This window comes from Lissotriton vulgaris, chromosome 2_1 (genome assembly GCF_964263255.1).
Source record: "Lissotriton vulgaris chromosome 2_1, aLisVul1.2, whole genome shotgun sequence".
Taxonomy (NCBI): Eukaryota; Metazoa; Chordata; class Amphibia; order Caudata; family Salamandridae; genus Lissotriton; species Lissotriton vulgaris.
This window is the reverse complement of record NC_141687.1, coordinates 818,869,306-818,882,539: the sequence shown is the minus strand read 5'-3', so window position 1 is coordinate 818,882,539 and position 13,234 is coordinate 818,869,306. Positions and strand designations below refer to the sequence as shown.

General features: G+C 44.2%; 1 protein-coding gene across 8 annotated transcripts in view; it reads left to right on the top strand.

Moving 5' to 3' along the window:
• Window positions 1-13,234, top strand: part of CWC22 (CWC22 spliceosome associated protein) — a 466,526-nt gene that overhangs the window by 286,995 nt on the left and 166,297 nt on the right. For all 8 annotated transcript variants that reach the window (XM_086956220.1, XM_086956217.1, XM_086956216.1 and 5 more), the window contains one exon: window positions 8,838-9,006. In XM_086956220.1, coding sequence (XP_086812346.1) covers window positions 8,838-9,006 — 169 coding nt within the window. The remainder of the gene's footprint in view (window positions 1-8,837; window positions 9,007-13,234) is intronic.

Below are 13,234 nucleotides of genomic sequence, written 5' to 3'. Positions count from 1 at the left end.
TTGCACTGTACAAGGAAGCTACCATGCAGCCTTCCGTGGGTGGGCATATAGTACATTTCTCTTAGTACTGTCGCGTGGCTGGTCGTTGTTAAATTTGTTTTTAAAACACACTGTTTCTACAAACGTAATACAAAAACGATTACACTCATTTCCGTAAAATATCAGATTTCCTCTGCAATTAAACTTATTTTTGCGCACAAGAAGTATGTTTACTGATGCTGTCTTTATTCCATTTGCGCTTTAACCTTTAGATCAACTTTTTGTGTGAGGGCAGCGGTTCTACATAATATTTTGTTTATTTAGTATGACTGTTCTCTTTAGTACACACTGCTTGCTGGTTCTGTACCTGTTTCTCAAACTTTTATCATTTACTGTTTACTACTTATGACATAGCTTTAAGTGGGATGAAAAAGGTAAGGGGGGACTCTCAAATGGGCGTGGCCTACGTAGTCATAGGTGTGGTTTAACCAGGTAAACTACATTTTTGTGATTCGCATAGTGTGCTGTCTCCGAGGTTTCTGTTATTGTGTCTAAATATAACTACATAACTTGCATACACCTAAAACAAGCCAAAGCTATTGGCTTTACCAATGGCGGTCTGTGTATTCTGCAGATAGGTCATGGATTGCATGACCATGTATTCTGATCACCTTTTTGGCCCACTGACAGCCACAGCGAAAAACTCTCATTGCCTTCAGCCTCAACTCTAGACCTTTTAGTTGCTGCTGTTACAAACACCTGGAGGCGACTCATTTCAAAGCATGCTCTATACAAGAGTAATAATCTGAACAAAAAATAAAAATACTCAAAAACAGAACATCCTGGGAAAACTTAAAACTCTAATGAGTGTACGATTCAGTAAAATTTGAAATATAAACTGGAACGAAATCACTAACCTGGATTACCTGAACATAGCTCTAGCAAGACACATAAAAGGTCCCAAAGGCAAGACCTATTGGCTATGCCTGTGCTAGTTAATATCATGAAAATTTGCAGTTGTAATTAAGTTAAATTGATTTTGTTTGTTCCGAACGCATTTACATTTTGAAAAACTTACTTGCATTTTTTAAATGAAAATATTTTCTTTCTAATTTATCTATTGCCCATCAATAGCTAATTACTGTACCTTTTCATGTATATCTTTAATTGAACCAAAACCAGAACTGCACACTTTGTTAGTATTTGGTATGTCGTGGCAACCCAAGGTTCTGTGTATTTGCAGATCCAGTATATGTAGGAAGCTGGCTCTCTATATAGTGGACCAAAACTAGGTACACTGTGTAAAGGGTCCAGGCAAACCCCAATTGGCTTACTGAGCCAAAATGATATCTGCGAGAAAGTGCCTCTTTATGCATGGTTTGCCCCCATGTGTTGCCTGGTTTCAATTGTAGTGCGCAGGGTCCCTGCCAACAAGGCCCCCTGTTCCAGTGCTTCTTCCCTAAAAACGAACTCCCAATTGGTACTTCTACCCCCTGTAAGTCAATTGTAGATGTTACCCTAGGGCCTGGGAGCTGAGGAGAGTCCTTTGGACCCCCCTTACTGGGACCATGCCATTTCCCTTGTAGCTTGCAAGCCCCTGTGAGGGAGAAAATGACAAAGTCGACATGGCACCCTGCCTGGGTGCCATGGCAGCCAGCACTTCTTGAACGCATAAGCTGGTCCTAAAGGCATTGCTAATTCACTCTTTTAGACGGCCTCACAGCCCTAAGGCAGGGTACATTATACCACAGTTGAGGGCATATCTGCATGAGCAGATATGCCCCTACAATATTGGGGTCCATTCCTTAATATTGTAAGTGCCAGGGAAACCATAGGGAGTACATGGGCTGGAAACTCGATAACTTGAGTTCCAGAGCACCATGATGGCTTCATTGAACACAGGGGTGATTGGTACCAAACTACTTTCAATAAATCTATACTGATGCCAGTTTGGAATTTATTGTACCATGTACCCAAAGGGCACCCCAGACGTGCCCCCCTGAAAACCTACCAACCCTGGTGTGGTCTCTGACTGGCTGTAGGCAGCCATCCACCACCAGACATGTTTCTGGACCCCTGGGTAGATGCCCTGCTCTCTGGAGCCCGAAACAATGCAAATCCTGGGCTCAGGTGTCACACCACAGAATGGGCCAATGCTCGAAGAGGAAAGCTTCAAATGCCGGTCGCCTTTGTGATGTGACCCCCAGCTTCTGCTACTAACAGCAGATTCAGCTCCTGGTTTACATTTCCCATTTTGGGCAGGAAAACTCAGGAGAATAGGAAGTGTGCCCACCTCTGCCAACTCCACCCCTAAGGTGTGGGTGGCGGGGTAAAGCACATCTTTCAGTCCCCGTCATCTTTAAGACGGGGAGACCCCTCCAATCAGGGCTAGGCCTATGCACCCTCCCACAGGAGAGTGGCATAATAGAGGGTGTAATCACCCCAGGTAAGGTTGCCATTGACCCTTCCTCCTGCTCTCTTAAAACGCCTCCTAAATTTAGTATTTTGGTCAAGTCAAGTCAAATAATTTATATAGCGCGCTACATACCCAGAGGGTCTCAAGGCGCTTAAAGAAGGGTGGGGAATTATTTGTCGAATATCCAAGTTTTAAGTTGCTTTCTGAATGCTAGGTGGTTCTGAGTGAGGCGAAGGTGAGTGGGAAGTGAGTTCCAGGTTTTAGCTGCCAGGTAGGAGAAGGATCTTCCTCCCATGGTGGTTTTGTTGATGCGAGGTACCGCAGCAAGGGCTTGGTTGGAGGATCGTAGCTGGCGGGAGGGGGTGTAGAAGGAAAGTCGTGTGTTGAGGCATTCGGGTCCAAGTTCGTAAAGTGCTTTGTGAGCGTGGGCTAGGAGGCGGAATGTAATCCTCTTATTAACGGGAAGCCAGTGGAGGTTTTTCAGGTGACTAGAAATATGGTCTTTATGCGGGATGTCTAGTATGAGTCTGGCTGATGCGTTCTGGATGCGTTGGAGTTTTTTCTGAAGTTTTGCGGTGGTACCGGCGTATAGGGTGTTTCCGTAGTCCAGGCGGCTCGTGATCAGTGCGTGGGTGACCGTTTTTCTAGTTTCGGTGGGGATCCAGCGAAATGTTTTTTTGAGCATGCGAAGAATGTTGAAGCAAGATGATGAAACGGCGTTGACTTGTCTGTTCATTGAGAGTGAGGAGTCCAGGATGACGCCCAGGTTCCGTGCGTGGTCCGTCGGGATGGGTGCTTTTCCAAGGGCCTCTGGCCACCAAGAGTCATCCCAGGCGGAGGGGGAGGTACCTAAGATAAGGACTTCTGTTTTGTCTGAGTTCAGTTTCAGACGGCTGTCCTTCATCCATTCGGCTACTTCTTTCATTCCTTCATGTAGGTTGGTTTTGGCGGTGTCCGGGTCATTGGTGAGTGAGAGGATCAGTTGAGTGTCATCAGCGTAGGAGATGATGTTGAGGTTGTGTTGGCGTGCGATGGTCGCGAGGGGGCTCATGTATACGTTGAAGAGGGTGGGGCTTAGTGAAGATCCTTGTGGCACGCCGCAAATTACTTCAGTGGCTTCTGACTTGAATGGTGGAAGGCGGACTCTCTGAGTTCTTCCGGTAAGGAACGAGGTGATCCATTCCAGTGCTTTTCCTTGGATTCCGATGTTTCTGAGGCGATGTAACAGGGTGTTATGACAGACTGTGTCGAAGGCTGCGGAGAGGTCAAGGAGGATGATGGCGACTGTGTCTCCATTGTCCAGTAGAGTTCGAATGTCGTCTGTTGCTGCGATGAGTGCGGTCTCAGTGCTGTGTTTTGCTCGGAAGCCGGACTGTTAGGAGTCGAGGCATTTGTTTGGTTTCGAGGATGGCGGCGAGCTGGTAGCTCCCCAAGACCTAGAAACTAGACCTGTGACTAACTAAGAAGCAAGAAGACGACTCTGCAGAGAAGATTGAAGACGATGACTGCCTTGGCCCCAACCTTACCGGCCTTTCTCCAGCTTCTGCAAACCTGTGACCTGTCTTGCAGCCTGCAACCTCTGAGAACCCTGGAATAACTTCTGCCTTCGAAAAAGACTCCAATCTTCCATTGATACTGGACCTGTCCAGAAGAAACAGACTCCAAGGGTTCTGGATCCAGCTGGAACCCCAATCCCATCCCATTCTGCAACTGACGCCCACAGCCCGAGTCGGAGTGGCTCACCTGTGCAGTGAAATCTCTCCAGTGGTCCTGACCTAGTGTCCAATGTGGTTGACCTCTCCTGATCTCCACGATGACGCCTGCAGTGGGAATCCAGGGGCTCCCCCTGACCGTGACTGACTTTGGTTAGAAGACTCCGATGACAAAAGACACCCCTGCACCCGAAGCCCCTGGGCCTTAGTGAGCTGGACCAGCAGTGCCCCTACAACCACCTACAGCTCTAGTTACCTCTGCTGTCATTGGTCTTCCTCCTGCAACTGCCTGTGCCACGTCTGCAGCCTAATTGCCAAAAGAAGAATCCCTATTGGAAAGCATTGGGTGCTCTACGTCGAAATTGGCCTGGTGGTGTATGTTTGGGGCTGCTTTGTGAGGCCTCCCCTGTGTTTGTGCTAACCCACAAAGCTTGGCCCCTGCAACCGATTTACCTACCTGCTAGCTGTGTGGCTCCAGGCACCCCCAGTCTCCATTGAAAAGCATTGGGTCAAACTCCAATTTTGACCGCTGCACCCAGCCGCCTCTGTGCCGTTGGTGATGCAGTGTTGATACTCACCTGACCCTTGCCCCTTGCTGACATTTGGTCCTCGAAGAATGGAATTGTAAGGGCTTTACTAACCATGATATTGTTTTCCCCATAGGATAACATTAAACTGTTCTGAAAAGTTTCTAAGTGTCTATCTAAGTGAGGAGTAATTTTTTATTTAAAAACATACTTACCTTATTGCGAAGATCTTGGTCTTAAAATAAAATACAAACAAAGTATAATTTTCTAAAATTGGTCTGGATTTCCTTCTTGAGTCATACGTTCATTATTGATCATTGTTGTACAATGAATCTCTTACTCTCCTCCTTTTTAGGCCTAAGAATGCTCACCCACACTACCACTAATAGAGCACTTAGAGTTTTACATTTAGTCCTGAACACTTTTTTGGGAACCCCAGAACTCTGTGCACAGTATAACCGCCTAATGGTAAAACCATCTACAGAGCCAGCTTCCTACAATATTCTAAATGCTATTTTGTGGTAGTGTGGTACAGCAATTAGGCGTATCAGAGGGTAGTGCTAAGCATTTATTGTACTCACAAAGGCAATAAATGAGACCCACCCTTGAGAATAAATCCGAGGCCAATTTAGAAAAATAAGACATATTTTTATGCACGTTTTGTTACCAAGACCTTCGTTATCAAGTATGAATTTTTACAGGTAAGTAAAATCGTTTAATATCATGCGTCTTTACGCAGCAATGCTTCCATTTGGGAGAAAAAGGCATATGTGGCATACAGTTGTTTGATCCGTTTCTGGGGGTCTCCTTCGGGACGTAGGGGGGCAGGGTCCAAACTACTACAGCAGTTATTCGTTACCTTCCCCTGGGGTGTCCGGTTGCAGAGGTTCAGATTGTGTTGGTAGATTTGCGAGCTACACCGTTGGAAAGAAGGAGGGCCACCTAGAAACAGGCTGCAGAGGGGACTTGCGGACAAGTCTGGGAGCTCCCAACAGGGGGCTCGGGATACAAGGGGGTACAGCAGATTCGTCCGTAGCCAAGCTTGGGTGCTCAGGTGCAGATTGGAAAGGTCAGATGGGCTCCGTGATCCTTGAGCCTTACGGTTGTCTGTCTATCTGGTTGAGAGTGCCAAATCAGGACAGCTGGGCCACTCAGGAGGTGGATCTCTGCAGTGCTGAATTCTATTGGTCTCTGTGTCATAGAAGTCCAGATTGGACTCTCAAGGTATTTGTTTGTTGCAAGGAGTCTGATAACCCAGTTATTGGTTCTGTGCAGCTTCAGTTGATCCTGATGAACTCTCGCATCGTGGGGGGGACTGATCTGATCTTCAGGAGCACATGGTCCTCTTCCTGAGGGGCTGCTGCATCGAGCTGGTCGGGGAGCAGCAACTTTCTATGCCTGCGGACTGTAGGGTAGTAGCTCCTCTACTCCGAGGGAGATTGCTTGGTAATTTGTGAAGGTCTGGCAGTCTCCTGGGGTTCTTGGAAGCTGGTCATCTCCAGGACGAGTCGCTGGTCACGATAGTCGAAACTGGGTGCAGGCAGGCTTTGGCGCCAAAGGTCCATTGCAGTCTTCAGTTCTCGCTTTTCACGCTGCTCTTCTTTGTCCTTTCTTCTTGATCCTTTGAATCTAAGTTCCTAGTGTCCGGGGTGCAACCTAAATACTCAATTTAGGGATGTTACAGGGAGTGCGAGGTAGTAGCCAATGAGGTTTTTATTCGTAGCCAGTATAGTTAAAAAGTGGGGAGAAACTGAAACTCAATACAATTATGTTCCTGAGTTTGATATCAACTTCTTTCAAGCCCTACCCCAAGGCATTTCATCAGGACCAAGGATTACTACTCCCTCATTCCACTCCTGTCAACAATCTAATTGTGAAGCAACTGTGTGCACCGTTTTGGTGTTATATCTGGAAGGTCTGAAATAATATGAAGTGAAAGTTAGTGTGCCACAGCTCCTGGCCATGTTGCAGATATTATACTTGTATATTGTGATCATTGTAGAACATCACCTTCGTGAACCTTGTGATATAGTTTTCAATGCTCATAAGAGATGCTGTATGTATATTTTACCTTCCTGATGAAAAGCCCTGGTGTAGGGCTTGAAACAATCAGAATTGACAATAATTCCAAGGAGTTTCACTTTCTCCCCATTTTTTAACCATGCCGGCTAAAGGTACAAATACAATTCTTTTTCCTACTAGTCAGGTATTCTTAATCCTGCACAAAAGAACCCCCCCACTCCTACTTTCTTTACATCTTTTTTTCGTCCTTTAAAATCACCACCAAAAATTGCTCCTGCGTAACTCTTAGGTCGCAGCAGAATGGGAAGGAGCCAATGATGAAGCATGCCACGAAGGGAAACCTTGGTGGATGAGTGTTATCTTCGATTCCTCCTGGCTTGATATGCTGATTATTTAGCTATTCTGCTTGGAGGTGGTGACAACACCTTCTGCCCTGACCTTCTGTTTTTGACCTCGCCTGCAAGGGGTCAAAAACCTGTCTGTGATGGCTGGCTGGTCTGCACAAGTAAGCCAAGACACAGGTAGTTGGTAGGTTTTCAGGGGGCACCTCTAAGGTGCCTTCTGTGTGCATGCATTAATAAATCCATAATTGGAATCAATGTTGACTTATTATATTCGAGATGTTTGATACCAAACATCTCTATATTCAGTGAAGTCATCATGTAGTGGGGGAACTCGTTAATACCAGTGGCCAGCACATGTACTTAAAAATGGCTTCCCTGTTCCCTTGTAATATCTAAGATTCGTCTTGGACAATACAGGTGCATATCTGCTCAACAGATATGTCCACACATGTAGTATAGTATAGTGCACCCTGCCTTAGGGCTGAAGGACTTCTGAAGACATTGCTTACCTATACTGCATGCAGTGTCTGCGGGCATGGCACACAGGGGGTGTGCCATGTTGTGTTGTCACTTTTCTCTGCACCATGAACACAGACTGCAAGTACAGTTTGTATGTTGGTGCTATGGGGTCCCTTAGAGTGGCACAATATACGCTGCATGTCTTGGGGACCCTTTTAGCCTCCTTGTCCTAAATATCAGGGGTACCATTTACTAGGGACTTACAAACGGTTCTAAAGGTATTGCCAATTGGGGGAACAATTGTACAGTTTTAGGGAAAGATATCTGGCACTTGGGACCTGGATAGCAGGAACCCAGTGCACCTCTGTCAAAATTGCATCAAATACCAGGCAGAAAGTGGGGGTAATCATGCCAAAAATGGGCACTTTCCTACAGTACACCTCTAGTTGTGTTTGTGGTACTGAAATAAGGTATGTATTGCAGCATGGAAACGCTTCTATGATGTTTTGGGGCTAATTTGTTGTATGTTAGAACTCCGCTACATTTGTATATTTTTGTCAGTTTTGTCTACCATCTGGGATAAAATATTTTAAGATGGAGTGGTCCAATATGAATGTTGATCGCTAAACTATATTGCCTGTACTCCTTTATATAGCTAATTTTGTACTGCGTTTCATAATCAGAAAAAAAAGCTGGTTCAGTTTGTTTTAGATGCCTAGTTATATTGATACTTATAGCCAAATTCATGTAATCCTTTGGCTTGCAGTCATCATAGTACCTGTTGTTTATACTTTGGCCCCTATAAAACACCATTAAAAAGTGTGGCCATCGCACATAATGGTGTATATGGCTGTATGTGCAGGAAGGGATGAACCTTCGAAGCCTTTGAGATGTTTGCAGTTTAAAATGCCAATCTTAAACCCAGCACCTTCCTTCAAAATCTCTCTCTCTAGTATGAGAGGTGCAATGGCCAACTGTAATTCTGTATGGTCAATTTTCAATGAATTACATGCTTACACAATGGTGTTCATTTCTTCCTAAGTTACGTTGCGTGCTGTTATCAGCTTGCTGCTGGATTTAAAAAAAAATAATAATAATTATGTCTCTATTGCTCACCGTAATTCTACCATTGCGTTTCTTTTATTTAAGGAGAGGAAATGCAAGTTTCTCTTGCAGAAGTTTTTTACCAGTTGTACAGGTTATTTGTTAAGCATGAAATTTGTGTTTGTATCGTGTTTAGATTTAAACTGTCTTAAAAGCCTCTGGTTTCAATTTTGTAAGTATATTGTATTCTATATTATTTCTCTCATGTATCCTGTGTTATGTATTGTGGTTGCTACAAGCAAACCATAAGATGTATGACCTTTCTTTCCTTTAGAGGTCAGCTTGCAAGATCGGTGCTACAAGCACAGAGTGCTTCTCCAATTTTCACTCACGTCTATGCAGCAGTGGTGGCGATTATCAACTCAAAATTTCCTCAGATTGGGGAGTTGATACTTAAGAGACTGATTTTGAATTTTAGAAAAGGATACCGTAGAAACGACAAGGTAAATTTGAAGGAATTCTGCTGAAGTAGACATTGACTTGCTAGTTTGGGAATCTGTTTGCAACAGGAACTCATTAGGAGTGAATGTTTGACAATCTTCAAAATTTCGTTTATCATCTTTTTGTGTTGCTATAGTCTCCCTAAGTGGGAAGGGTCTACCCTGACGCGGGCTTCCGTGCTCACCCTGCCACTGGATTCAAGCTAGCTTGGCTGATGATGGGGTGATAACCTGAAACCGGTCCCCGGATGCTTGTTTCCTGTGCTCGGAGGACCTGACCTGGCAGTTTGGGCTAACTGTTCCCATGGGGAGCAGGATCAAGGCTGATTTGCATATGGCTGGGTCCAAACTGGGGTTGGGGGGCATAGTGAGCCAAAAACGATGGATTTAGCCCAGATCTGTGACTGTGATGTTTGACCATGTTGAACATTCCCTCCATCATCTTTTTGTGTTGATATAGTCACCCTAGTTGAGAAGGGTATGCCCAGACATGGGTCCTGTGCTCACTGTGCCACTGAATTCAAGCTAGCCTGGCTGGTGAGGGGTGATACCCCGAAACAGGTCCCTGGATGCTTGTGTCCTGTTAAGGGAACCTGACCTGGCAGCCTGGGCAGACTGTTTCTTTGGGGAGCAGGGTAAAGCCTGATTTGCATATGGCTGGGTCCAAACTGGAGTTGCATGGTGAGCAAAAAAACTGTGAATTTAACTAAGATCTCTGACTGGGGGTGAATGTTTGACAATGTTCAACATTCTGTCCATCTTTTTGTGTTGCAACAGGAACTCATTGCCATTTCAGTGTATGTTGGGTACCACAAAAATATGTCACTATCTTTTTTGTTATGACAGTGTAAAAACCTAATTGATATAAACCCTAGATAACTAGCTTAAATTCATTTTATTAGAAGGAAATGACCTTCATAAATGTCTTTGTGTAAAGAATATGTGTTTTTCAACTTTAATTCTGCTGGGGCCATCGCTCTCTGTAACACTGTTTTCTATACACCTTTTAACAAGACCACTTTTAGGGGAAATGATTTGTTTCATGTTGGATCGCAATATTTTTTCCTAGTGGATTACCTCAATCCACCTCCTGCTTAATAGTTGATATTTCAATGTTCTCTTCAGAATATTTCATAAAAAGAAATTTGTTTACAATAGTATTGTAACCAGTCCTTCTCAAACTCTTTTCCATGGTTTTTGCGACACATTATGTGAAAACAACTTGACAGTACTCCTGACTTCATCATTTCATGTCCCCTTGATATAAAAGTATGCTTAACTATAATCTGCTCATATCCTTTGTTTATACTAAAAATCTATCGAAATATTTTCACTCTTCTACCTCTAAAGATTTAACTCCTTGCATCTTCCTTCCTAAGGTTTCTGCTACATATCTTTACAAATTTTCGGTAACTCTGCTCTCATATGTTTCTGATTGGTCTTTATCCTTAATGAGCTGTTTTACCCCCAATAATTTGTACAATAGTAATGTTACCGTTGTTTTACTTGTATATTTTCTTTGTGTTTCACTCAACAGTGCTGTGGCTCATTGCACAACCACCTGTCCATTCTGTTTTGTCGTACAACTGTCTCATTTCTGAGATTGTCATTAAGATTCATGAGCAAGGAATGACCCAATCTCAAATTTGCCCGGGATGAAAGTTAGGATTTAACACACGTGGGATTACAGCAATGTTAGCAGTCAATTTCTAACTTTTATGGTTTTAAAAATGTACTCCAAGAGTACTTTTGGGAATCTGTGACTTTCACTGATTCCCAAAGTTACTCATACGCACACAGAAATGGATGTTTGCCTCCTGCTTTGAGAAATGTTTTTCTGAGTGCATTTGCACTTGCACATTTCTTTTTCTTATATACTGGAAAGTATTTCCCCTTTGAGTAGCCCTCCTCATGCATCTCCTTTACCACCCTTAGTCCTGATTTTGGAAGGCTCCAACCTTTTTTATAGTGAGGAACTAACTACAAAAGTTTGACAAAAACCTACAAACTTGGAACTTTGTTGTTCACCAACATTTGCAGGAGGACACAGCCTGTAAATCTCTCAAACCGATTTTTAAGAGTAGATTTGCTCACAAAGACAATATTCCTTACTTTTGGAAATTCCTGTAGTGGGTATCCCATCTCAGAGTGCAAATTAAGTACATTCTTGATTAAGGTAAATAAGAATGACAATCTATTTGTTAGTGAAGCTATTTGAGCTATTAAGAGAACTTAGCTGCACAGTTACTGTGCCTCAAATGGCAAGTATTTCCTCTGTGCATGAGATGTTGGAAATACTTTATTTCAAAACAAAAATATCTTGGTAAAAAATATTTTTTTTTTTTATAATTTTGCTTCTCTGTTGTAAATGCATTGTCCCCGACACACACAGCAAATTTAAACAGAAAAATAGTTCTTTAGCATAAGAGCCATTTGATTGTTCATTTTAGAAGGGAAATTCAAATATGGAATGATAAGTTGAGCCTCATTCAAGAGTAACCTGTTGTATTGATTTGAAGGCTGAAGTATACCCAGGCATCTCAGACTTCAGTGCAGAGACCACATTGGCAAATGTTTGCCTCTGGGCATTCATCTTTTTTTTTTCTTCTCTAAATTGGTTTCTGTTGAAGCAGTTTTGTGTGTGTACGTAACTTGTGTTGCCGCCTCATAGGCCTGTTTTTGAGATCGAGACTCTCAATGTCTCTAAACGGGTTAGTGCATTCACAATACCGGGGGGGGGGGGTCTACCCCTAACAGTCAGCATTGCTACTGTGCCTTCGATGTCCTAAGAGGAGCTGTAAAAATTTGGGGCAGTCTTCTTTCAGCATCCGAGATTCGAATAATACTTCAGTGTAGGACAGGGCCCCTTTTTGACATGGTCGCCACATTTTTTTTGCCTGGTATTTGATGCAATACTGACAGGAAGTCACTGGGTTCCTGCAAACCAGGTTTCCAGTGCCAAATCTCTTTCCCTATATTGTACAGTTGTTTTCCCCAATTGATAATACCTTTAGCACTCCCTGTAAGTTCCTAGTAAATGGTACCTCCGGTACCTAAGGCACGTAGACTATAGAGGGTCCCTAAAGGCTGCAGCATATATTGTGCCACCCTAAGGGACACCTCACCCAACTCATGCAAACTGCCACTGCAGACTGCGTGTCTTGGTGTAGACAAAAGTGTAGACATGACATGGCACACAGCCCTGTGTGCCATGCCTACAGGCACTGCATGCAGGAGAGGTAAGTCACTCCTACAGCAGGCATTACGCTCCTAAAGCAGGGTGCACTATACCACATGTGTGGACATAACTGCAGGAGCAGATATGCCCCAGGGCTGGCCAGTCCAATAACTGTCAGTACAAATGACCAGGGAATCTATTTTAAGGTCATGTGCTGGGAACTGGTCAAAACGAGTTCCACAGCTACATGATAGCTTCACAGAAACTAAAGATGTTTGGTATCAGACATCTTGTATTAATCAACCCACACTCATTCCAGTGATGGGTTTATTAATACATGCAGCCAGAGGCCACTTTAGAGGTCCCCCCTGAAAGTCTACCAATTACTAGTGTGATTGTTGACCGGTGTGGAACAGCCTGCCACCACAGACAAGTTTCTGACCGCCAGGGGTAATAGCCTATGCACTCTGGATGTCCAGAGCAAACCCTGCTTTGGAGGGGGTGGTTTACACCCCCTCTAACAGGATGACGTGTAAATTAGCATTCCAATGCAGGCAGCTTTAAAGAGCCCACCGCCTTTGGTATGCAAATCTAGCTTCCCTAAGAGGTGAGGGGAGATCAACTCCCCTCACCAGGGCCCATTTGGCACCTGAACAGTCAAAGAGCTGTGTCCACCCTCGGGCTAGTTCCTACCCTAAGGTGGGCTACCTGATGTGAAATTTAAATTGGTGATGGCAGAATTAGGAACTCTGGGACAGGGTTATGCCCACTTCCCAGAGGAGGTGGTCATTTAGGGGGCATAGTGACCCCAGGGGTACGTTGCCCATTGACTACTACCCTACACTCCCCTAGAATCCCTAAATCTAGTATTTATGAGAGCCTCTGGCACCGGAAAATCAGACCCTGCCACCTGAAAGAAGAAGATGGACCCTGAAGACCCACAATAATAGAAGACCGACTACTGACCTGGCGCCAACCCTGCTGGCCTGCCTGCTGTCCTCGACCATTGCACCCAAGTCGACCCGTCATGAAGCTGCTGTACCTTCAAAAGCC